Source organism: Sceloporus occidentalis, unplaced genomic scaffold, assembly GCF_023333645.1.
Source record: "Sceloporus occidentalis isolate IW3139 unplaced genomic scaffold, rSceOcc1.0.p SCAF_1, whole genome shotgun sequence".
In the NCBI taxonomy this organism is placed as follows: Eukaryota; Metazoa; Chordata; class Lepidosauria; order Squamata; family Phrynosomatidae; genus Sceloporus; species Sceloporus occidentalis.
Window position 1 is genome coordinate 222083608 of NW_028316981.1, and position 26205 is coordinate 222109812.

At 40.9% G+C, this 26205-nt stretch overlaps 1 protein-coding gene across 1 annotated transcript; it reads left to right on the plus strand.

Moving 5' to 3' along the window:
- The first annotated feature begins 4087 nt into the window (after nucleotides 1-4087).
- Nucleotides 4088-23513, plus strand: CUNH19orf38 (chromosome unknown C19orf38 homolog). The gene is made up of 8 exons (XM_089511421.1): nucleotides 4088-4157; nucleotides 13802-14125; nucleotides 16347-16400; nucleotides 17302-17394; nucleotides 18857-18881; nucleotides 20523-20566; nucleotides 22041-22078; nucleotides 22354-23513. The coding sequence occupies exons 1-8, from the start codon at nucleotides 4112-4114 to the stop codon at nucleotides 22477-22479; spliced, it is 750 nt and encodes a 249-aa protein (XP_089367547.1). The 5' UTR covers nucleotides 4088-4111; the 3' UTR covers nucleotides 22480-23513.
- The last annotated feature ends 2692 nt before the right edge of the window (nucleotides 23514-26205 follow it).

Below are 26205 nucleotides of genomic sequence, written 5' to 3' on the forward strand. Positions count from 1 at the left end.
TTATATACCGCCCTTCCAACGATCAGGGCGGTGAACAACAGCTAATACATTAAAATACAAATACATATATCAATAACAATATTAAAATAAACATTAAAACACATCATGAACATTAAAACCCCAACAGCCAGCTGCCATCACCATCGAAGGGTAGGGGGAGACTAGCTGGGATCTAATTCAGGGAACGCCAACCTGAACAGGAAGGTTTTTAGCTCCCTCCTGAACTGGGCCAGGGAGGTGGCTGAGCGGAGCTCTAAGGGCAGCGTATTCCAGAGGGTCGGGGCGACGATGGTATATGACCTCCTTGTTGTGGAGGCCAGTCTAGCCCCAGGGACCCTCAAAAGTTGCTGCCCAGATGTTATGAGGGTGCGGGGCGGAATGTATGGGGAGAGGCTGTCCTCCAGGTATCCTGGGCCCAAGCCATGTAGGGCTTTATAGGTTATCACCAACACCTTGTATTGTGCCCGGAAGCGGATGGGCAGCCAGTGTAGATCTTTAAGTACAGGTGTAATACGACTGGCCCTGGAGGTACCAGTGACCAGTCTGGCTGCCATGTTCTGTACCATCTGTAGCTTCCGGGTGTGGTACAAGGGTTGCCCCATGTAGAGCGCGTTGCAGAAATCCAATCGAGAGGTTACCAGAGCATGTACTACCGTTTCAAGGTCTCTCTGGGCCAGGTATGGGCGCAGCTGGCGAATAAGCCGAAGCTGTTAACAGGTGCTCCTGACCGTCGCATCCACCTGAGCTGTAAGGTGGAGCGACGAGTCAAGAAGCACCCCCAGACTGCGCACGGAGTCCTTCACAGGAAGCGTGATCCCGTTCAGAACAGGTGGAACCACCGCCATTCCTGGACCAGGGGAACCTATCACAAGTACCTCCGTTTTCCTTGGATTCAGACTGAGTCGGTTTTCCCTCATCCAGCCCATTACTGACCTCAGACAGGCCACGAGAGGAGAGACGCCATTCTCGGTCACTGCATCAGTTGGAGACATAGAGAAGATTATTTGGGTGTCATCAGCGTACTGATAACCCCGCGCCCCATGTCTCCGGATGATCTCTCCCAGCGGTTTCATGTAAATGTTAAAAAGCATGGGAGATAGAATAGCTCCTTGAGGGACCCCGGTTGTAAGGGCGCTCTTATCGGAGTATTCATCTCCCAGCTGCACCATCTGGAACCTCCCAGATAGGTAGGACCGGAACCACTGGAGCGCAGTGCCCCCGATTCCCACCTCTGCCAGGCGCTCCAGAAGGATACCATGGTCTATGGTATCGAAAGCCGCTGAGATGTCCAAGAGCACCAACAGGGACACGCTTCCCCTGTCAATGCCCAGACGGAGATCATCGACCAAGGTGACCATGTCCGTCTCAACCCCGTAACCTGCCCGAAAGCCAGTTTGAAATGGGTCCAGATAATCCGTTTCATCCAAGATCGATCGAAGCTGGATTGCAACCGCCCTCTCGATCACCTTCCCCAAAAATGGCAGCAGCGAGACTGGCCGATAGTTACTATGTACCAGGGGGTCGAGGGAGGGCTTTTTTAACAAAGGTTTTACAATGGCCAATTTCAAATCAGTTGGAAATTGCCCTTCCCTCAAGGATGTATTAATAATCCGGTGTAACAATAAAGTTACTGCCGGTCCCCCCTGAGCCGCTAGCCATGAGGGACAGGGATCGAGAGAACAGGTTGTCTTCCGAACACTTCCAAGGATCTTGTCCACATCATCGGTATTTACCAACTCAAACTGATCCAGTTTAATAGAGTCCACGGAGGCTCTGGACGCCTCTACCCTAGGTTCTGCTTTAATACCGGCGTTAAGACCTTCGCTTATCCGAGAGGTTTTATCCGCGAAGAAGTTGTTAAACTGGTCACAGCAGGCCTTAGAAGGTTCAAGGATCTGGTTCAGGGCAGGAGGGAGCTGAGTTAGCTCCCTGACTACCCTGAACAACTCTGCTGGACGCGACTCCCGCGGATCCCCAATGATTCCCTATGGGCAGTTATTCCTCAATTATTCCCTATGGGCAGTTATTGCTCAATGATCCTCTATGGGCAAGGGTTCCCCAATGATTCCCTATGGGCACTTATTCCCCAATGATTCCCTATGGGCAAGGGTTCCCCAATGATTCCCTATGGGCAGTTATTCCCCAATGATTCCCTATGGGGATGTCCAGAGACTAAGACCCAGAACAATGGATGGAAGCTACGGTGAAAAAAGAGTCCACTTCAACATTAGGAGGAATTTCTTGACAGTAAGAGTTGCTCAACAGTAGAACAAGCTGCCTTGAAGAGTGGTGGAGTCTCCTTTGGAGGAATTTAAGCAGAGGCTGGATGGCCATTTGTCACATGGAGTGCTTTAATTGTGAGTTCTTGCATGGCAGGGAGTCGGACTGGATGGTCCTAGAGGTCTCTTCCAACTCTATGATTCTGTGTCTTAGCATTTAAGGCTCCAATCTAACGCTCACTTAGAACCCTTCCACACTACACTGTTACAGTGCCATTTTCTACTTTAACCATCCTGGTTCCATCCAGTGGCATCACTAGGGTTGGTGTCACCTGGTGCAGTAACTCATAGTGTCACCCCCTCCTGTTTACTTCCTCCCATCCCATACTACGAAACCAAAATGTGATAGTATTAATGAAGTGGTGCTTTCATTTTTTAAAGGGAATATTGGCAAGGTTGGGTTTTATTTTGTTTGTTTTTAAGTATAAAGAAATTCAACTAATCTGGCATTCCGCCAGCAATTTATTGTGTTTCATTTGAACCTGGGGTTATTTTTTATCTGTTTCCAGAACTTATTAATGTGTATGTGGCTAGCAGTCCGGTTTACTCAATTTTAACGTGGAAAAGAAGACATCATGTGTATTCCTTTTGGTGTGAATATACTATTGGGAAGGGCTTGCATGGCAGATGTTATATGTATATAAATGTTCAATTATTTCTCATCTCTTTGGTGCTCTCTTTGGTCTGTGAGACACCACATCTTGAAGTATTCATTTGCATAACCAGTGATAGCCCTCAGGGATGTAGCCAGGTTGGGGGGGGGGGTGTCCGTGGGGTCTGGACCCCCCCCCCCTTCCGTTAGATACAATGAATGGTGTGCACTGCTGCACCTCCGCACCCAAGCCCCATTATAATGGTGGCACTTAGTCTGGACCCACCCTTCCCAAAATCCTGGCTATGTCCCTGCAGCCCTGATAGTGCAAATTGCTATAAATAAGTAAGTCTACTGCCTTCTCTCCTTTCTGACTTAATATGTAGAGAGATCAGTACTAAGAGAATTAATTTAAGCACCGGAGTGTAGTGGAGTCTCCTTCCTTGGAGGTCTTCAAGCAGAGGCTGGATGGCCATCTGTTGGGGATGCTTTGATTGTGATTTCCTGCATGGCAGGGGGTTGGACTGGATGGCCCTTGTGGTCTCTTCCAACTCTATAATTCTATGATTCTAACTGGGTCCAAATGAGGCAGCCCACAGAAAGTCCACCCACCTCTTTGCAACCCTCTGCAACCAAGCCAGTCCAAAATTTCTCGATGGCTTCAGATCAAGGAGCAAGATGAATGGACAGATGAATAGACAGACAAAGATAGATGGTATGTCAGTATGCTTCCTTTCCTCTGGGTTAGCAAATGTTGGATGGAAGTAGTGACTGTAGTAATTAAATCTCCCTCCAACAAATTCTGCATTAGCTGAAACAATGCCTCTTAGAAGAAAACTACAGTCAGCTCTCTGTATCCCTAGATTTTTTATCCATGGATTGAAGCATTCATGGTTTTGAAATATTTTTAAAATATATAAAATGCATAAAGCAAAGCTTGATTTTGCCATTTTATATAAGGGACAGCATTTTACTGTGCCACTGCATTTAATGGGACGGATTTTGGTACCTTGTTCTTGAAACACACCCCAATGGTTGCCAAGGGCCCACTACATAAAGTTCAGTGTGCAAGAGGAAATGGAAAAATTTCTGTTTCCCCTTTGTGGGACAAATTGCAATTTCCTCCTTGCACCATGGAACCCAATATTAAGCAAGCATCTTCTCCTTTTTGTTGTTCAGATCTTGTAAATAATTTGTAATGAGAAGTTGGCTTTTTCCCACCGTCTGCTAAAGATGCAAGATGTTCTACAGTAACCCAAATCTGAAAATTCTCTTTCTTCTAGCTGGTATGTTTACTCTTCTGATTTATTCTATATCACCTGCAAGACGTATCTGGACAAAATGAGAGAGATTTGGGTGAAGGAATGTTATTTACATAACGCCTATGGTGAGAATCCTGCTATTTATTGTTACGTTTAACTTTCTGAGTCAGTACAGGCTTCCATCTTTCTGGATCATAGGCTGTGGTTCCAAGCAGATTTACTTCCACAAGAGGGGAGCGAAAGAGGAGGAAGTGGAACGTTAGAAATCAATTGTCTGAACTACTGAATGCAACTTTAGATGTGATTGGATTAAAAGATTTAGTTACTGCAATAACAGTATTAATTGTTCACAGTCCAAAAGATTAATGCCAAATTATTATACAGTGGACCCTTGGTATTTGTTGGAGTTTGGTTCCAGGATCCCTGTGGATAACAAAGGAATTTTAAATGAGAAATTGACATCAGATAAGAGCAGAGGTCACAAAACCTCAATGAAAAGCTGGTGTTTTACATACACAGTCAACAGATATAGCTGATTGTAAGGTCCTGCTATTCCAGTGGTCATAGCTAGTACCAGCATAGTGGCAAAAGGATAATGCAGAACTATGAGACGTTTCTCTCCCCATGGGTGTTTTATCTCACCTAAATCCTACGTTTATTATTGTAATAAAATTTGCACAGACAGATGCACATCTAGGTAAATAGCAAGGGCTTCAGAGTGATGATTCCTATTGAGAATTTGGCTGGTAGACCTGGACTGTGCATTTCTGAAGAACAACCCTTTCTGGGCAAGAGGACAACTCGGATTCATGCTGCTTGTTCCTATCCAGTGATGCTTCTTTTGCAATATTTTACAGTAATTGGACTCTTAAGAAATGATAATGGAATATCATAGTTTTTTGTGGGTTTTTTGGGCTATGTGGCCATGTTCTAGCAGAGTTTCTTTCTGACGTTTCGCCAGCATCTGTGGCTGGCATCTTGACATTCTCTGAAGATGGCAGCCACAGATGATGGCGAAACGTCAGAAAGAAACTGCTAGAACATGGCCACGTAGCCCGAAAAACCCACAAAAAACTATGGATGCCGGCCATGAAACCCTTTGACTTTACAATGGAATATCATTTTGCATGAACAAGACCTTACTTTAGGTATTTTGAAATGTGATTATTAAACCCATCTTTGAGGAGGTAAGGTAGCAGTCTAGAGATTGTAGGTTTGCCAGTCCTGCCAGATAGCTCAGTGTTATTATGGGGGTTAAAATAGCTTGTTGAGAATTGTTCAGGGATGTACCCAGTACCTCTTTATTGGTGTCTTTTTCTTGGCTGTGCAACCGTAGCCCAGAAGTGGTACGGTGCCCCCCTGCCCCCCAGCCAGCCAGTGTCCTGGGGAGACAGTGTCCTCGTGCCATCTGACTAATGTCACACAGCCAAAAAGGAATAGCTGTCACTCTTCTGGACTTCAAGCAGGACTGACGGGATGAAAACTGCTGCCGCCGCCACTGCTTCTCTGCACCTGGGCATCATCCAGCTACTATTGCACAGCTGGTAAAGAGGGAACAGGTGCTGCTCTTTGGAATTCCATATCTGAATACAACTACTAACTGGGAAACAAAATTAGGTAAACATAGCATACATTTATGAAATGTCTATGCTGAAAACATCATAATAAAAGCAGAGTTAGAATCAAAAGAAGGAGGAGTGAAGAGAGGAAGAAGGAACATCAACAGCCTTAAGGTACATGGACGACACCATAATATTGGCCGAAGACATCACAGACTTTAATCAGTTAATAAGTAAGGTTAATAATAGTAAATAAACAGTTAATAAAAGTGCAAAGGCAGGTTTAACGCTGAACATAAAGAAAATAAAAATAATGACCACAGAAGAAATACATAAATTCAATCTAGACAATGAAGAAATTGAAATAGTTAAAGGTGGGACTGGAAGGCCCTTGTGGTCTTTTCCAACATATGATTCTATGAAAAATAAAATAAATAAAAATAAAAGGAAAGAGTCTGGTTTTCTGTCGGGGATGCTTTAACTAAGAGTTCCTGCATGGCAGGGGAGGTTGGACTGGATGGCCCTTGTGGTCTCTTCCAACTCTATGATTCTATGATTCTTTAGAACTCCCCAACACTGATTAACAACAGCCATTTATCCTATCTTGTTCATTTATCATTCCTGCAGAACCCATTGCTGGTGTATACAGTCTTCTCTAATTTTTCCAAGAAGAAACAAATGATTAGCAAAATAACCGTGTATCAATTAAAACTGAAGTACATGTATAATTCTGAAACTGCAAGAAGAACAACAGGTTGCCAACTACAGCAATAGTTCCTCATACGATCTTTGAAAAACTCTTTATGACTTCAATTTTTCTACTGTTTGCTGTTTGTATTGCTGTTTAATAATAATAATAATAATAAAATTTATTTATTTCCCGCCTCTCTACAAAATGCAGTCGAGGCGGCTTGCAAGATTAAAATATACAGTCCGAACCCACAACCCACCCACCCTTTAAAATACAATTAAACCATGTAGAATTTAAAACATAAACCATACTTAAAAACAATACAATAACTGTGGTGAAGTCAGAGGTCAGCAGTTAGATTTTCTTTCTGATAGCCAGAGAACTATTCAGGAAAGGCCTCCCGGAAGAGATCCATCGGTATAGCTTTTTTAAAGCAATTCGACAGAGGAACACACTCCTTCGGAGCATAGTGGAGTCTCCCTCCTTGGAGGTCTTTAAACAGAGGCTGGATGGCCATCTGTCGGGGATGTTTTGATTGAGATTTCCTGCATGGCAGAGGGTTGGACTGGATGGCCCTTGCGGTCTCTTCCAACTCTATGATTCTATGATTGATTTATATTTAGGGTGGTAATATGATGGATCTCGTCCGGCAGGCCATTCCATAATCCGGACGCAGTAGCTGAGAAGGTCCTCTGGGAGGTCGTAGACAGCCTTGTTTTGCAAAGCTGTAACAAATTTTTCCCTGAGGATCTGAGTGTGCGGGGAGGATTATATGGAAGGAGGTGGTCCCGAAGATAGTTTCGACCGAAGCCATTTATATTTACAGCAATACGTTATATATTTCTGCTGAAGACACAGTGAAGCCAAATAATAGGATGTGACCATTTTACATAAAAACAAGCAGCTGTTAATTTTCCAGGGTTTTGAAAGAATCTAAATCAGCAAAAACTAAAAATGGAAGTATGACTGTGCAAAAAGTAGGTGGAAACCAATGAAAACAACACCTCAAAGAAAAAGCATTTAGTCGGAACAACTGTTGTATGTTATATCCAGAAAGCTGAGATAGTACCATCTACTTGAAAATGGCAGTGATTCAAAAGATGAGAAACTTCCAAAACAAGTCAAATATACTAAGAAAAAGAAACAACTGGAACATCCCAAATTTGGACCAAAGACTCAGCTTCATACCCAGTAGTAATGAGCAATAGGTTTTATCTTCTGAGTGTAAGTCCAGGCCTCCCAATACATTGATCAGTACTGAATACTGTCATTTTGAATTTTGATCCTGTCCTCTGAGGTATTAGCTGTTCCTCCTAAGCTGGTGTCATCTACAAATTTGATAAGTATGCCCCTAATTTTGTCATCCAAGTCATTAATAAAGATGTTGAATAGCACTAGGCCCAGGAGCGAACCCTGTGGCACCCCACTGGTCACTTCTCTCCAGGATGAAGAAGAGCCATTATTGAATACCCTTTGGGTTTGGCCGATCAATCAGTTACAAATCAATGTAACATTTACCTTGTCTAGCCTACATTTTACAAGCTTGTTTGCAAATAGATGCGGTTGAAATGGATGAGGAGAATGGCAGGAGGATAGATGTATATGTGGCTGAAATGGATGACAATGACAGGAAGGTAGACGTAGATGTGGTGAAATGGATTGCATGTCAATCATCTGTGTGTCATCAGTGATGTAAGTGACAGCCCAGCTTGGGAACTGATAGAAGATTTGATTCGTTGGTTTTGCTACAGCTTGCCTCACTGAGCTGCCATCAGCTCGATTGCCTGGCTTGCTGCTCAAGTAATTGCAAGTAGTTGCAAAATCAGTGAATCAAATCTTCTATCAATTAAAAAAAATCATGCACCCAGCACAGAGGCCGTACTGTGTGTGTGTGTGTTGAATCTACCAAAAACTGAGGAGGGATGGTAAATACCCCTTTGCCATTAGTCCCTCCACATCATACATACATGTGTTAGTTATAAAACACTAATCTCACTGAGTTAGAATCATTTTAAATTAATTAAAGGCTGGATAATTTCTTTCACTGCAGCATAATCAGTGTAGAAGCTGCAGCTTTACTTGGAAGTAAATCCTTTGGATCTGAAGGAGACCCATTTTGTTTTTGTTTTTTTAAAATAATTTTATTAATTTAAAAACAGTACTTGTTACATAGAGTTATTTGCAATACAGTTACAGTTAATTAAATAAATAAATATTACATACATCTTCTTGAAAATTGGTTTCGTTTGCAATTACAATGGCCTGTTACAGACTGCCAAAATAAAGCTGCTTGGGGTCTCTTTGGAGGTATGCTATTTAAATGACGCATGGGTCCTAAGAGTCCGGAGGTCACGCCAAAGCCACACTCCATTCCTAAGCACCGGAGTGCAGCTTTTGGTGCAGCTTCCGGATTCTTAGGACGCATGCATCATTTAAATAGCATACCTTCAAAGAGACCCAAAGCAGCTTTATTTTGGCAGTCTGTAACAGGCCAATATTTTTACTGCAATCCATACATCCTTGCATCTTTTCCGGTATAAGGCATTTTCTCGTTGAGATTCGGTCAATCCTATACATATCCTATATACATATATATTTATTTATTACTCTTCATTTCCAACCTATTAATGATATATTCAGACTTGGTCTTCTAATTTACAATATTTTTTCAGAAAGTCGTCTACTATATTCCAATTTTTAACCTCCTCTTTTTCCCCCTTTAGTATCATCGTTAATCTGTCCATTTCTTTTAGATCCATTATTTTTATTAGCCATTCTTCTATATTTGGGACATTTTCCTTTTTCCAATATTTTGCTAGTAATATTCTGGCTGCTGTAACAAAGTAGAGCATGATTTTCCAGTATTTTTTTTCTATTGAATTTCCCATGAAGGTTGTCATGTTTAGTAAGTAAAGCTCTGGGGTCATGGGGAATTTTCTTTTGAACATTCTTTGTATGAGCTGATGAATTTCCTTCCAGTAATTTTTAATTTTTGAACAGCCTCACCACATATGATAGTATGAACCCCTTTCTGTCCCACATTTCCAGCATTTATCGTTGCCCAATTTATAAATTTTGGCTATTTTAACAGGTGTAAAATACCATCTATTGGCTACCTTCACATAATTTTCTTTCAGATCTTGCGCAACAGTGAATTTACTTGTTCGTTTCCATGAATTTTCCCATTGCTCTATACTAATTGTGTGCCCCACTTCTTGTGCCCACTTTGTCATACTATCAGTGATGGATTCTTTCTCTAACTCGTAAGTCAGAAGTACCTTATATAATTTTGCCACCTTCCCTTTATCTTGAGCCCATATTATTTTGTCTATTTCATTCTCTCTTTTTTCAAATCCTTCTTTACTATCCTGTTTAAATCTAGATTTTATTTGCAAATATCCAAACCACTGGATATCCTTCCCCTCCCGTTCCAATTCATCCTTAGATTTTATATTTACTACCCCTTGTTCATTTGTTTTTAGAAGGTCTTTGTATCTGAGCCAATCTCTGCCATTTTCCCATCTGCTAAAGAAGGCCTCCTGTGTTGACACCCAATTTGGAATTTTTTGATAATATCTTTTCTTGACTATATTCCATATTTTTAACAAGGGCTTGCGAATTACGTGATGTGTAAAATCAATATTAACCTGGTCTTTTTGATACCACATATAGGCATGCCACCCAAATCTTATGTTGCATGATTCAATACTTAACAATTTTGTATCCTCTGCCTTAATCCAATCCATTACCCATACTAATCCACATGCACAGTAATAAATTTTTAAATCAGGAAGCGCACAGCCGCCCTTTGTGTTTTCTTTTTTCAATACATGATTATTAATTCTAGCCTTTTTATTTTTCCATAGGAATGTCTTTACTTCCTTATCCCATTCTTGAAATACTTTTTCTTTTGTAATTATCGGTACATTTTGATATAGAAATATTAACCTCAGAAGTATATTCATTTTTATAATTGCGATTCTTCCTAATAGTGACACATCCATGTTGTTCCACTTCTCTATATCTTTTTTAATTTGTTTCCAAGTGCTTTTGTAATTATTTTCGAATAATTCAATATTTTTATTTGTGATCCAGATTCCCAAGTATTTTACTTTCTTTACTATCTGAATTCCCGATTTTATAACTAATTCTTGTTCATCCTTCACTTTCATGTTCTTTGTAATCATTAAAGTCTTTTCTTTATTCATTTTAATTCCTGACAGACGTCCAAAATCGTTTAACTCTTTTAAAATGTTTTCTACACTTTTTTTGGGGTCCTCCGCTATTAATACTATATCGTCCGCATATGCTCGAATCTTATATTCATATCCTTTGATTCTAAGCCCCCTTATATTTGTATTTAATCTGATTGCATTATTTAGTACTTCTAAAGTTATTATAAAAAGTAGTGGGCATCCTTGTTTTGTCCCTTTCTCTACATGTATATAATCCGTTTTCTGCCCATTTATTACCAGTTGTATCTTTTGATTTGAGTATAATTGAGTTATATTTGCCATGCCATTTGCTCCCAAGCCCATGATATTTAACACTTGAAACATAAAATCCCAGCCTGTACTATCAAAAGCCTTCTCCGCGTCGACAAATATGAGCGCCATCTCTTTTTCTTTATGTATGGAATAATATTCTATCGCATTCAATATTGTTCTTATGTTATTTCGCATATGCCTTCCCGGTAGGAAGCCATTCTGATCATTATTCATGATTTTGACTAAGATCTTTTTCCATCTATTAGCTATTATTCCTGTAAAGATTTTATAATCGTTGTTCAATAGGGCTATAGGTCTGTAGTTTGCCATTATCATATCGTTTTTACCCTCTTTTGGGATTAATACTATGTTTGCTGTTTCCCATGAGCTGGGAATTCCTTCTTCTGCAATGTTATTAAAAACTTGGTACAAACTTTTAATTATTTCTCCTTCAAATGTTTTATAAAAGAGAGAGGTGAAGCCGTCTGGCCCTGGTGTTTTCCCTTCCTTTAAAGCCCTTATTGCCTGTATAATTTCCTCCATCTGCATTGGTTTTTCCAAACTGTCTATTTGGTCTTTGGTCAATTTGCTTATTGTCTTTTTTTCTAAATACTTTTTGGTCTTGTCATCTAATTCGCCATCTTTACAATTATTTTTATATAAATTTTTATAGAATTCTTGAAAGGCTTTCTTGATTTGACCCATTTTGGAGGAGTGCAGAAACAATCCATTTTCCCTTATTCTCCATGCTCCGTGAATCTAATCCACTCTCCTTCCCTTTGGAACAGTTGCCTTCTCTTAGGTTGCATCCGAACTGGGGAAATGATCCGGATTGACTCCACTTTAACTGTCTTGGCTCAGTGCTATGGAATTCTGGGAACTGTAGTGTCGTGAGACATTGAGCCTTCTCTGCCAGAGAACTCTGGTGCCTCAGCAAATTAATAAATTATTATTATTATTATTATTATTATTATTATTATTTTGCAGTGCCTTGTTCTCCTTTGCGTACTCTGCCTCCAGTCTTGAGGAGAGGCAGGAAATAAATTGTTTTTATTATTAAAGAAATATTATTAATAATAATAATAATAATAATAATAATATTTCTTTCCTGTCTCTCCTCAAGACTGGAGGCAGGGTGTCTTGTTCTCCTTTGGGTACCCTGCCTCGAACCTTGAGGAGAGGCAGGAAAGTAATTATTATTATTATTATTATTATTATTATTATTATTAAAGAGATGATGATGATGATTAATTATTATTATTATTATTATTATTATTAAAGAGATGATGATGATGATGATGATGATGATGATGATGATGATGATGATGATGAGTCACCAATGTGGTACAGTACCTAAGAAAGCCAATGCAATTCTAAGCTGCATCATTAGGAGTATAAAGTGTAGAGAGGCAAGAAAGTAATAGTACTACTGTATTCTGCTTTGAGCAGACCTCACCTGGAACTCTGTGTCCAGTTCTGGGCACCACAGTTTAAAAAGGATGTTGAGAAGCTGGAGCGTGTCTAGAGCAGGGCGACCAAAATAGTGAAGGGTCCAAAAACCATGAATCCCTATGAAGAGAGACTTAAGGAGCTGGGTATGATTAGCCTGGGGAAGAGAAGGTTAAAAGGTGATATGATAGCCCTGTTTAAGTATTTGAAGGGGTGTCATATTGAGGATGGAGCATGCTTGTTTTCTTCTGCTTCAAAGAATAGGACACAGAGCAGTGGATTCAAGCTACATGAAAAGATTTTCCACCTAAACATTAGGAGGAACCTCTTGACAGTAAGAGATGTTAAACAGTGGAATATGCTTCCTCAGAGTGTGGGGGAGTCTCCTTCATTGGAGGTTTTTAAACAGAGGCTGGATGGCCGTCTGTTGGGAGGGTCCTTTGATTGTGATTTCCTGCATGGCAGGGGGTTGCACTGGATGATCTTTGTAGTCTCTTTCAACTCTAGATTTCTATTATTCTAATGCAGGACACCATTAAGAATGTATGAAGAGGAGGCAGGGGGAAAAACATCATCCTCCTTTTGGTTTTGCTGGGTGTAATGGTGAGCTGGGGGCTCTCCTTTTTAACTTTCTGGCTTCAGTCATTTTTGCAACATTAAAAAAACAGTCTTAATTTATGTGTTTCACCTTTTTTATACCGTAGTAAAAACTTAATGCAATAGCAGTTAAACATTTTAGTGCAAATTTAAATAATTATTGCAATAATAACATTACACTGCCATTCTGGTCTTTCTTATTTGTACCAGTTGATGACTATGTTTTACTCTGCCAATTTTCCTCCCTCCTCTCACTCACAAACATTTTTAATTGTCTTCGATACAATTATGTATTTTAAAAATGCCTAAAATGTATAAAAACTAACTAAAGAAGAGGTTAAAAGGGAATGCTTAGGTGAATTGTCACTTCTCCAGCTTCATGACTTGACCAGCGTAAACGCAATGGAGTACGATATACACGGAGAATACATTTTCCAAGTGTTGAAAGTTAGGGTATATCCACACTGCAGAAAGTTAGGGTATATCCACCACTAACTGCCATGACTCTATCCTGCAGAATTCTGGGATTTGTAGTTTGGTGTGACACCAGAGCTCTCTGAGGGGTTAGGCTGAATACCTTGCCAAACTACTAATCCCACGATTACACAGGATAGAGCCATGACAGTTAAAGTGGTATCAAATTGCTTTATTTCTGCGGTTTCGGCAGAAACTCAATTGTGCTTTCTTTGAAAATTTGCCTACAAGCTTTATTGCTGGTCAAGAACTTCATGTTGTTTGAGAATGTGCAAACCCAGAGTTGATCCCTGCAAAAGACGTACCTGTAGCAATTGTTAGCATCACTCCCAATTAAACAAATGAATGTTACGACCTGGTATAGAGACATTAATTTCTTTACACCTCCCTCCTTGTGTTGTGCTTTTTCAGGCTCTTTGGGGGCTTCCAGCCTATTTCCTTATCCACTTATTTTCCTCAACGTATTGTCTGATGGTCTCAGAGAAGGAGACTCCATTAAGATAGCATGCCATGCCCCCATGGCCTACGTGGATGCCTGGTTTTATTTGTACAAGGTGGGCCAAGCTCAGCCATTTCAGATTTTGCCTGCTGCAGAGACCCAGCATCGTGTTGACTTCCATCTGGAGAACATCACTACCAGAGATGGGGGCCAGTATAGGTGCCAATATGGCCAGTACAATGGAAGTCAGTTGCAGCTGTCTGAACTCAGCTTCATCCTGGAGGTTACAGTGGAGGGTAAGTATTTCCCAAGTTCATAATCAGGAGAACAGGCAACTAAGTTTAGAAATGATCATGATTCATCATACTACTTTGCTTGTGGATGGCACAAAAGAAGAGTCATGCAGAAGTATGGCCAGATGATGATTCAATCCCTGAATTTTATCTGGCCCCCTCTGTGGCCTTGCTAACTGTTAATGAAGAAACAGTAAAATGTATCAACACAGTCTCTCACACATAAGAAAAGGTCCCTCCCTGATTATGGCAATCCATTTATGGCTCACCACAGGATTGCTCATTTGGTGCCTACTTCAGTCTTTTTGGAAACAAGCAAAGCTTTCTTATTTTTATTTTTGTGTATTTTTCCAGGATTTTAGCCAATGAAGGAAATTCCCTTGCTCCTATTTTACCCTGAGTCCTGGGTTTATGTGCTGTCCTTCCTTTTCAATGTGTGTGTGCGTTGTGCGCCTTCAAGTCATTTCCGACTTATGGAACCAAAAGGTGAGTTTTCTTGGCAAGATTTGTTCAGAGGAGGTTTGCCATTGCCTTTTCCTGAGGCTGAGAGTGTATGACTTGTCCAAGGTCACCCAATGGGTTTCATGGCCAAACTGGGAATTGACTCCTAGTCTCCAGAGTGATAGTACAGCACTCAAAACACTACATCACATTAGCTCAGTCCTTCCTCATTAGTGAACAGGAATAACAAAGTGAGAGTTTCTGTTTAGAACAAGCAGCAATCCTGCATTTCATCTAGATCCTGGACAACTGTGGGTGGCTCTAATCAAACTCAGGCTGCATCTGCACTGCAGAAATAATGCAGTTTGACACCACTTTAGCTGCCATGGTTCAATGATTTGTAATTCTGGGATTTGTAGTTCTGTGAGATATTTAGCCTTCTCTGTTTCATGGCCGAGCAGGAATTGAACCCTTGTCTCCAAAGTCATTGTCCAGCACTCAAACTCCTCTGCCATGCCGGCTCTCTAAATATACCCTGAAATACAAGAAAATTGTGAGCACTTGTGCATGGCAACTGTCTTATGCTGATAGTGTAGACAATGTTCTAATAGATAGGACATTATCACATGGAGGTAAGAAACGGGAGAGAAATGGAATGCTCCTGTGTGAAAATCTCCATACAATTGTTTAACCATGGTACAACTTAGATACCGGCAGCAGCAACAATAAATATCTGAAGTCAGAATTGCATTTTATCAGCTGAGCCAGTGTGGTGTAGTGTTTTGAGTCCTGGGACTCAACATAGTATAATGAATCATGATCAGTTCTGGAGTGCTAGGAGACCAAGGCTCAGTTTACAGCTCAGCCATGAAACCTACTGGGTGACCTTGGGCAAGTCACACTTTCTCAGCCTCGAGATGGCCATGGCAAACCTCCTCTGAACAAACTTTACCAAGAAAACCCCATGATATTCAGAACAAAGCTAAACAAATTTTGCCAAGAAAACCCAATGCTTTATGGTCTCCATAAGTCATAATTTATTTGAAGGCACACATCATACACGCATGCTTGCAAGATTGAGTGTTTCCCCACGATACAACATGAATATGTTAGTACATTGTGAAAAAAGGAGATCAATGGGTAGGTGGCTCCTCTGGATTGGCACATTTATTGTCACCGAGTCCCTGAGTCTGTTTGCCACTCTTTCCATCCCTTTCCTTGGGAATGAAGAGACAGGAGCCTGGATTAGTTAGGAACTGCTGTGTGCACCAAAAGAAAGTGCCCCTCTGTCAGCAAATCCCTCATTATACTAACACAGTTGGCCCTCTATATCCACTGATTCAAGAATCCATGGCTTGAAAACATTCAAATAATGTATATATTCCAAAAAGCAAAACTTGATTTTGCCATTTTAATAAGGGTCACAATTTTACTATCAGTATTATTATTATTATTATTATTATTATTATTATTATTATTATCACATTAAAATCTAAACAATACTACAATGCAATACTTCATTCTAACAAAAATAAAAAATAAACTCAAATTCACAGAATTCCATAGCACTGAGCCAGGGCAGTTAAAGTGGTGTCAAACTGGATTATTTCTGCATTGTGGATGGGGGCTCTGTGACTGCAATAGTCCTGACCTGGTAACGCTGAACTTCCTCTTTGAAAGGTGTCATCTTTAGTGTACCCACTTTTTCTTTTTCATTTGTCCATTCTTCTAATCTAAAGAATAAAAAAAAATTGCCCAGTTATCATCTCTCCTTTTGTTTCAGGGTCCAGCTTGAGCACCTCTGCTACAACAGATCCTCCAAGCTCTGACTCAGAAGGTGAGCGGTGATGGCCCTCAACTCAAAATCTTTTTTGGGGGGGGGGGAATTCAGAGGGCAGGCAGCAGTGTTGCCAATTTCCGGGGAATTCCCTGGTTTCCGGGTAATAAAAATGTATGGGGAATTTTTGGGGAATTAAACCTTCTCGTTGGGTAATTAAAAACCTTTCCGTTTCTGGGGAATTATAAAGGAAAGGAAATGACAGATTTGCTCCTCTAGCAAGAAGCTCCTCTACTGTTTTTCTTATTTTAAATTGCAATTACAGCCACTCTGCAATGCTGGCAGCCTTCCTCCATGAAAACATACACACACCTCTGCAACCTCCCTCAGACATTGAACACTACAGGGAAACAAGGCAGAAGTCATTCTCTCTCAGCCTCCAAGGGCCATTAGACCGCCACCAAGGCTGCCTCCGCACTACAGAAATAATCCAGTTTGAATTGACAGCACTTTATTTGCCATGCTTCAGTGCTATGGAATTCTAACCATGTAGTTTGTTGTGGTGCCAGAGTTTGGCTGGGTATGTTCATCCGAGAGAAAAGAAGGTTAAGAGGTGACATGATATCCCCATTTAAATATTTGAAAGGATGTCATATTGAGGATGGAGCAAGCTTGTTTTCTGCTTCTCCAGAGAACAGGACCCCGAATAATGGATGCAAGCTACAGGAAAAGAGATTCCATCTAAGCCTCAAGAAGAACTTGTTGACAATAGTGGAAGATGCTCCCTCAGAGGGTGCTGGAGTCTCCTTCTTTGGAAGTCTTTAAATAGAGGCTGGATGGCCATCTGTTGGGTTTTTTTGATTGTGATTTCTGGCATGACAGAATGGGATCGGACTGAATGACCCTTGAGGTCTCTTCCAACTCTATGATTCTATAGCTGACCTCTTTTCTCTGTTTCCAGGTTCAGCCGGGGTTCTTCCCATCACTTTGAGTGTGACTGGAGTACTGCTGTTGGTTTTGATCCTAGTAGTTGCTGTGATTGCAGTTGGACGATGTACGTGGAAAGAAGAAACTGGGTTTCTATCAATCAGCCTGTTTAAGAGCACAGAGCAATACAGATGATGTTTAGGATGGAAACCCCTTAGGGCTCATTTCACCGTATGGCTTCCCTTGGAGTAATGATAGGCATTTCACACTACACAGTTATAGTGCTGTGATTCCACTTTAACTTCCATGGCATCAAACTTCAAACCCCAAGATTCCAGGGGATGATACCATGGCAGCTAAAGAGAATATATTATTGTAATTGGTTCATATGCCAAGGCCTTATTTTAAGAACATTTGACTTACATCTTCCAGTGTCTGTGGCTTGATAGCGCTTATGCTGGCTTACCAGACAATGGGATAAATTGGAGACACTAGAGTCATAAAGCCTTGGGAAGATGTGCAGTTGTACAAGATTAGGGACTTTTATGATGATCAGAAGAATGTTTAAAGTAATAGTAGTAGTAGTTGTTGTTGTTTCAATAAAACTGTGTTAGACAAGCAATATTAATTAGGCTCAGCTAGAGAGCCAGTGTGGTGTAATGGTTTGAGCATTGAAATATGATTCAAATACCCTGTTGGGCATGGAAACCCACTGGGTGATCTTGTGCAAATCACATTCTCTCAACCCTATGATAAATCTTGAAGAAAAAAAACACACTTGCCATGACAGCGGTCTTAGAGTGGGCATAAGTCGGAGATCACTTGAAGGCCCACACAACAACATCAACAACAACATGTAGTGTAGTATAGTGTGGTATAATAATCTATGATGACTCTGGAGACCAGGACCTAAATGCCTGCTTGGTCTTGGATGACCAAGACACTCTCTTAACTGTAGAGCAAGGCAATGGCAACCCTCTTCTGAACAAATCTGGCCACGAAATCTTCATGACAGGATTGCCATAGGGTTGCCATAAGTTGAAAACAAACTGAAAGCACACAACAACAGCATTAGATTTCACTAGGTAAAGGAATAATTTGTTTTTAATTGTCTAAAGAAGTGATTCCTAAACTTTAGTCTTCTAGGTGTTTTGGATCCCTGAAGCCCTAGCCAAAACATCTGCAAGACAAATGTCTGGGAACCACCGATCTAAAATATATAATCTTTTGAGCCACTTGCTTTTCTCTATTAGATTATGATGATGATGATGGATGATGAGGATGAGGATGAGGATGATGATGCCACATATAAGCAATGGTGTGGAAAATTTTCCTCCGCCTTTAGGGCCAAAATGTAAAGAGGTCACTATTTCTCTTTTTGCCCTCCTTCAATAGTCCTTTTTAAAAGGACGCCTATTCTTTTCCAATTTCTAGGTCAGTAAGGGAATACGCTTGCCTGCTGTCAACACATAAAACTGTAGTCCTTCACTGGACAAGCCAGAATTTGGCTTTCATTGTGCCTAGTGAAGCTATGCGTGCTTTTCCTATTATGCCAACCCTCCTCAGTTATGTTTGTTTGTTTTTGACAGTGAAAGAAAGAAGACAGAAAAAAAGGTGAGAGCTTTCAATGTGTAGGACGTTTTTCACATGGAGTAGTCAAGTTGAAACATTGATGAGTCTCCTTCAAGGATCAAGTGGAAGGACTAGCTGGTTGGAACAGAGCAGGAGTGTGCAACCTTTGACTCTTTCTATATTTTGGACCTCAACTTCCAGAAAATTCAGTCTGTGGACACTGTAGTCCCAGACGTCTGGTGGAAATAAAATATTTGTAGGGAGCATATCTGCATTGTACACATAATCGAGTTTGACACCACTTTAACTGCCATGCTCAAGGCTATGGCATTCTGGGAATTATAGGCCCTCTCCAGACGGTCCCTTTGCGGCGTGTTCACGACGTGCTAGGGTTGCCTCAGGGTGGTGTGTGCACATGCCCAGCAACCCTAGCACGTTGTGCACACGCCACCGTTACGCAGCGCCTTACACATGGTGTGCGTAACCGTTACGTCGCAGCTGCGCAGCTTCCATACGGAGCTGTGCAGCTGCGACGTATATGCGCCATTTGTGGCGCTTTGTGGCACAGCAAAAAGGAGCCACTTTTTGAGCTCCTTTTCTGCTGCACAGCTGCGCCACACAATTTGTATGCTGCGGCGCAGCTGTGCAGCAGAGAGAGGCGCCAAGGAGGTGCCTCTTCTGGGCGGTCTGTACCCTGCCATAGTTTGTTCTGGCATTAGGAATATCTAATAGAGGGGTTATTCAGACTTTTTTTTAGTGTGGCTATCTAAATAATCTTACTCATGCATTCTGGTTTTGTTCACACTATTTTTTTTTTTAAATTGATATCATTTCTGCACATCTCTGCAGGTTCTGTTGCTCACAACTGTCAGCACTGTGAATAAAGATGGAGTCAATGATATGGATGTATTTAAAATATGTTCAAGGCATGCAGAGTTTTACCCTGATTTATCCCCTGTCCATTCCTATCGTTTAGTCATACAACCAACAGTGTGAATCTTTTAGGAAAACTCAGGGAAAAAAACACCAAGATTGATTATATCCAGGATTAAGTGGGTTTTTTGATAGCCTTCTCAAAAATGTACTTGGGTGCATTCAGAATGCTTGTGAACAACAAAAGATTCAACCTACCAGGATTATTTTCACTATCTGAAGAACCCCAGAGAAGGCAAAATGTCTCATAAAACTACAATTTCCAGAATTCCATAGCAGTGAGCCATGGCCGTTAAAGTGGTGTCAAACTGCATTATTTCTGCAGTATGGATGCAGCCAGAGAGTATTTTTCCCCTTGGCTGAAAGATGTGCTTTCAAGAACGTTTCCTTGAAGAACATTTTTTCCACAGCAAAGGGATACTAAAGATACGAGGGAATTGCTCACTATCCTCTTATGCAAATCTTATCCTGCTCTAGGAAAGGATAAGATTTACTCTTCTCCCCTGTCCATGCTTGGCAAGAGGAAAATGTATGAGTTTGTCTTTTGCTAAAAGCTATAAGCCATCACAATTCAATATAATTATGGTAAAATACAAACAAACTACAATAACAGTAATAAATTTAAGATAGAACACAGGTAACAAGCAAGATAATATACTCAGCAATCCTCAGCCAGGTTTTCAGAGCAGGCAAGTATTGTGGGATTGTGAAACGGTCTCATTAATTAGTTATATGTTTTTGTTTTGATAGGGTGCTAGATTCTTGCTGGACAGAAACAAACTACCCTTCAACAGGTATGTAAAATGCAAATGCCAAAAACCCACTTATTTCTCTCCCCACTCCATCCCAGTTACCCAGAGCTAGCACTGGACGATAAGTTGCCAGAGATGCCACAGCACTACTTAATTTGAGACTGGTGCAGCTGTACTCTTGATCCTAAGAGGGCTTTGCAAGTTTCTCTTCATTCTTACTCGATGGGAATTAGATCTTTCAAGAAGACAGCCTATTACTTAGGTCTGAAATTCTAGGGAAGAAATGCAAATGAATTGAGACGCTCTGGAAAAACAAAACAAAAGCAGACTGACTGGGGGTAGGGAAGGAAGGGACTCTGACATTTGGTAGCCTGATGGCTGGAGAAAGAAAGCATGCCTCAGTAAGGCACATTTTCTGTGGCATGATGAACATAAGAAAAAACTTTACATAGAGACAGCTTCTACGGTAATTAATCGAAAGTGCTCACTTAGCAATATTTGACTTAAAGAACATAAAAATGTAACTGGAATGGGTCCAGGATTGTCCAAGCCTCTGAAGAAGTGAGACCCTGAATTGGTCCTCTTGACCTCAGCCCTAAAACTGAAAGCATTCTCTACTATTCATCCTGCAGGGTCTGCTAATAATGAGACTTTCTGAATGAATCTTTCTGTAGAGCCAAGGTACACAACAAAGCCCACAAACAGATTGCTCAGAAAATAGGAGACATAACCCTCACACTTCCACTGGATCATCCAGTATTCCTCTAGATATTCATGATATTCATGAATACTTCAACACAAACTGTGTCCTTACATTCTATTCCTGAAAAGAGAGGGTGGAAAGATTTACAGTTCTATCCCACCCTTCTTATTGTTTCTTTGGAACTAAACCTTCTAGGGCAGTGATGGAGAACCTTTTACAGACTGAGTGCCCAAACTGCAACCCGGACCCCACTTGTTATGTTTGATCATAACTTGTTGGTTTCCAGCAGGGTTAAAAAAACTAGCTGTAAAGAATGCTGGAAATTTGAATCCAGTGCTTTGGATAGAAGACTTCAAATTGTTGGGCATATGCATCAATGCCTTAATTTGGAGACCAGAGGATTCTTAGTCGTTCATTCTTAGCTTTCTCTCCCATGTCCACAGACCTTCTACCTTTTTTGCCAGCTGAGTTACCAGATGTATAATAATAAGATGTGAATGCTAGGTTTGTGTGTTTGTGTGTAGAGACTGGGGACACTAAAAGAGGCAAATCAGTATTTAAATTGCTGTATTTTCTATTAATCTTTTCCTATTGAAAGAATTCAGAACCATTATTGCCAGCAGTCAGTGCAAGAGCACTTGAATATGTGCTGCCTTCAGTGCTAATCTTACTTCTGCATTTTGTGGCATCATTCCTTCCTTGGCAACTATTCCTAGGAAAATAAATAGTGGCACAGTATACATCTGTTTTAGATGTCAAGGTATTTCAGTAACTCCTCTCTTAGTCATCTTATTCATTCTGCTTCTTTCACAGAGACGTCTTTTGATAACTGCATGTTCACCGTTTCTGTGGTAAGTTGACAAGGAAAGATCCAGGGGTAAGAAAACAGTTCCTTTCAGCAGTGATGATGGAGGGCCTAGGAGCTGGTAACTCCACTAATGGGGATCATTCAGAGGCATCTAAGAAAGTGTTGTGGAGCAGGGAAATATTATGGTGGTCCATATGATGCAAGTGGGGGAAAGTTTCCTTGTGAATTGGCTTGACATGGTGCGCATCCTCATGCTTTACCTCCCTCACCAGTATTTTTTAATCTCCATTTTTATCCATCCTGACTTTTTCATCGTAGAAGAACTCAGGACAAGAAGCTGTAGAGAACCAAGGTACCTTTAGCTCCACGGCTATGGGAACAAGATTTTCATCTGTCAAATCAGTAGGAAAAACAGACTTCTCTACATTCAGAGCTTTAAAATGACCTCCTGTTCTCTTACATCCTTGACCGCCATGTCATTTCTCTCAGAGCACCAACAGCAACCAAGTTCATTGGGTGGTTTGGACAAGAAGATCAATGTTCGTCATCATCATGGGGCATATTGCCTTCATGTCTTGAGGTGCTCCTGAGAGTACTCCTCACCACACACTCTGGATTTGGATCACCTGAGGAAAAAGAGAAGCTCCTGTTGGTTCTATCCGTTTCTATAATGTTTTCCCCCATCCTTCGTTGGAATTAATAAGAATGACTATAGCTCCAGATATTCTTCATTTCTGGAATGATGGCAACAAAAGAAGGCAGAAGGATCTGAACAGGACACTGATAATTGAATGTCTGTAATTAACACCATTGTCCATGTATTTATATGACCCAGGAAACCAAAAAGAAAATTATTATTGCTATCTTTGCTGCAGACATAAAATATTTGGGATCATGCCCTGTTTGACACTTTCTTTAAATGCTTCCAACCTAATATTTTGATCTGCCTTCTCCAGCAGCCGGATGTTCTGAATAATTTAAATGCATGGAAGAATTCTGTGGTGCCTTAAAAACTAAGAATATGCTAGTTGTGTTCTTAAAGCCCACCTTTTCAGAACATGTACACATGGATATCCTTAGTTGACAGGTATACATGCATACAGATGAAAAAGCTGATAAGAAATGAAATCAAAGGCAATACAATGCCAAAAGAATTCAAAATACATTAAACTGCCAGTCTAGAACATGTCAGCAAGATTGGTTCTTTTAAAGCAAACATGAAGTGAATGTATACTACATAATTATAGCATTTTCATTCCACTATAATTGTTGTGGCTACATCCTATGGGATCCTGGAATTTGTAATTAATATATAATGCATATATACTTTATTATATATACTAATTTCACAGGAATTAAATGAATGGTAAGTTAGCATTATAGGACATGGCTGCTACTATAGTTGAATCATGCTTGTGACATATCCTGGGTGCCATGTAGAAGATGTACCATACCTGTTACTCTTGTTCCCACTGTTATAGCATTTCCTAAGTAAATTTGCAAATTCTTAGGTTTTAAAATATATTGATTATTTATGCTGTGATTGGCAAAGGAAATAAGAGAGAATGAGCCCTGGCCAAGACACAGTATCTAACAAATGCAAATCTTCCAGAATACTTCTGCTGAAACTTCTGTGACCTCTGGATAGCAACTGGCTCTAAAGGCACTTCCTGAAAAGAGACAGAAAACTGCAGCCGTATTTATTTTCTAGGTTTCCCCTGCAGTGGGTGAAGCAAGACAAGCAAGACTGTTGCTGTCGTCTGTGTATGCATCTGTTTGCACATACAAAAATTGGTTCATATCCTATCTTCAACAGGTAGCAACATAGGCAGTCCTCTTATGCATACAATGTTGAACATACAGTGGGGCCTTGGTATCTGCTGAGGTTTGGTTCCAAGACTCACCATGGATACCAAAATCTGTGGATGCTCAAGTCCCATTATATATAATGACATAGTAAAATGGTGTCCCTTATATAAAATGGCAAAATCAAGGTTTGCTTTTTGGAATTTATATATTTTTAAAAATATTTTAAAGTTGTGGATACTTGAATCCATGGATTTTAAAAAAAAAATCTGATGGTTTACTATAATTTTTTTGGACCTATGAATTTGTAAAACTAGGGCCCAGTCCAGATGGGCCTCGCACATGATGGGGGTGTCAAAATGGCGGTGTCCTGTACAGACGCCACGTGGCACTTGCGTAACTGTGGCATAGAAAGAACCCGCTTTTTATGGGTTCTTTTTCCACCGATGGGAAGCCTTGCTGTTTGGCGGGTGAGGTTTCCCTCCGGCGGAAAACCAGGCGCCGGCAAGTTGCCCTTTTTGGGCAGTCTCTACCCCGCCTAAGTTTATCTGCCTCTGACATCCTTTGACATTTTCTGTGAAAAAGACTGATTTAATATTGTCCTTTAGTTTATTTTAATTTCTTTTATTATTCTCCTTTCATTTATGGTTATACAATTTACATGCAGTGCGTAAGCACACATGGCAATGTAGTGAATATTCATTAGTAATCATACCAGAGTTTGGAAAAGTTAACTTTTTGGATGATAACCAGTGCCCATGCAAGGTGGGGGATTATAGGAGTTGTAGTCCAAGCAAAATTACATTTCCAAAGATGGTATCATTCATACATGCACTGGAAAATTATTTCAGACATTGTTTTGTGTTCCTGGTATCTAGATGAGGCATTTTAGCATACAGCTGGCTTACTTCATGGAATTTTATGGGGAATGTATTCCTCTTCTGTGCTGTGGAATGTGAAAAATAGTGTCTCACAAGCAGAGTAATCAGTATTCACACACAGAAGGTAAGCAACAACCAGTCCCATACCACCACCATCCACACACAGGGTTGTGGTAGCCCAGCAGTTGAGACACCGATCACAAGATGGGCAGATCAGCAGTTTGAGCCTGAAGCGCCACATGACAGAGTCCCAGCTTCTGCCAACCTAGCTTTTCCAAAACATGTGAAAATGCAAGTAGATAAATAGGTACCACTTCGGTGGGAAGGTAACAGTGTTCTGTGCAGTCCTGCTGGCCACATGATCTCAGAGTTGTCTTTGACAGCACTGTCTCTTTGGCTTAGTAATGGAGATGAACACTGCTCCCTACTGTTGGACACAACTTGACAGCCTCGTCAAAGGGAAAACCTTTACCTTTAATGCCTTATCTACATGGTTCAGAATACTGGGATAGCCTGGTGTATCCTGGCCTCACTGTTGCCCCAACCTGACCCATTTACTTAGCACTCTATTCTTGCTCCACCGTGGCTATCTGCATGGGCTGAGCTGCCCTGCACATCTGCCCCTGCCTCAAGTCACTCACAGATCAGAATGAGATGGCCAGCAATGGTTGCATGCTGTGTGCCTTGTTCTGATCTCAGAACAAGCAACCTGATGCAGCTCTAAAAACCCTGGGTGGCTTGGTGGGACGTCCAGGCAGGCAGATGTCATGGTGTGAGGATGGAGAGCAACAGGTACTTTTTCTACCACAGTGGTTTGAAGGTTGGACTACAACTCTGGAGACCAGGGTTTGCTCCTGCTTGTTCATGAAACCCACTGGATGACCTTAGGCAAGTCACATGTTCTCAGCCTCAGGGAACAGCAATGGAAACCTCCTCTGAACAAATCTTGCCAAGAAAACCCCATGATAGGTTTGTTTGCCTTAAGGTTGCCATAAGTCGGAAATGACTTGAAGGCACACAACACACACACACAACCTTGTTATGCCCTGGTTCTGGTACAAGACATACCAGACGTGGTCTGGACTGCCCACACCAGAACCAGGGTTTGGACTGTGCATCGTCTGAACAGGACAATGCCAGAGTGTGCAGAGGGGAAACTGGTATTTTGACCTGTATAGACAAGGCTAATGTCAGATTGTTGGAGAGAAAAGGCCAAACTCAGCAAGTTCTAAGGACTCTTTGAAAGTTGCACAGGAAATAAGATTTCCTAAACATCCTTGAACATTTTGTACAATTTAGCCTCATTTTTTGTTTCAGGGAATTGCACTTCCAGCCAATGGTGGGTCTCCTGGACAAATGGGCCTCAGCAGTTTGAGAAAGACTTTTTTGGACTGTAACTTCCAGAAATCACCCAGATAGCATGGTCAGTGGCCATGGTGGGTAAGGGATTTTGGAAGTTGAAGTCATTTTTTCTCTCTCTAAG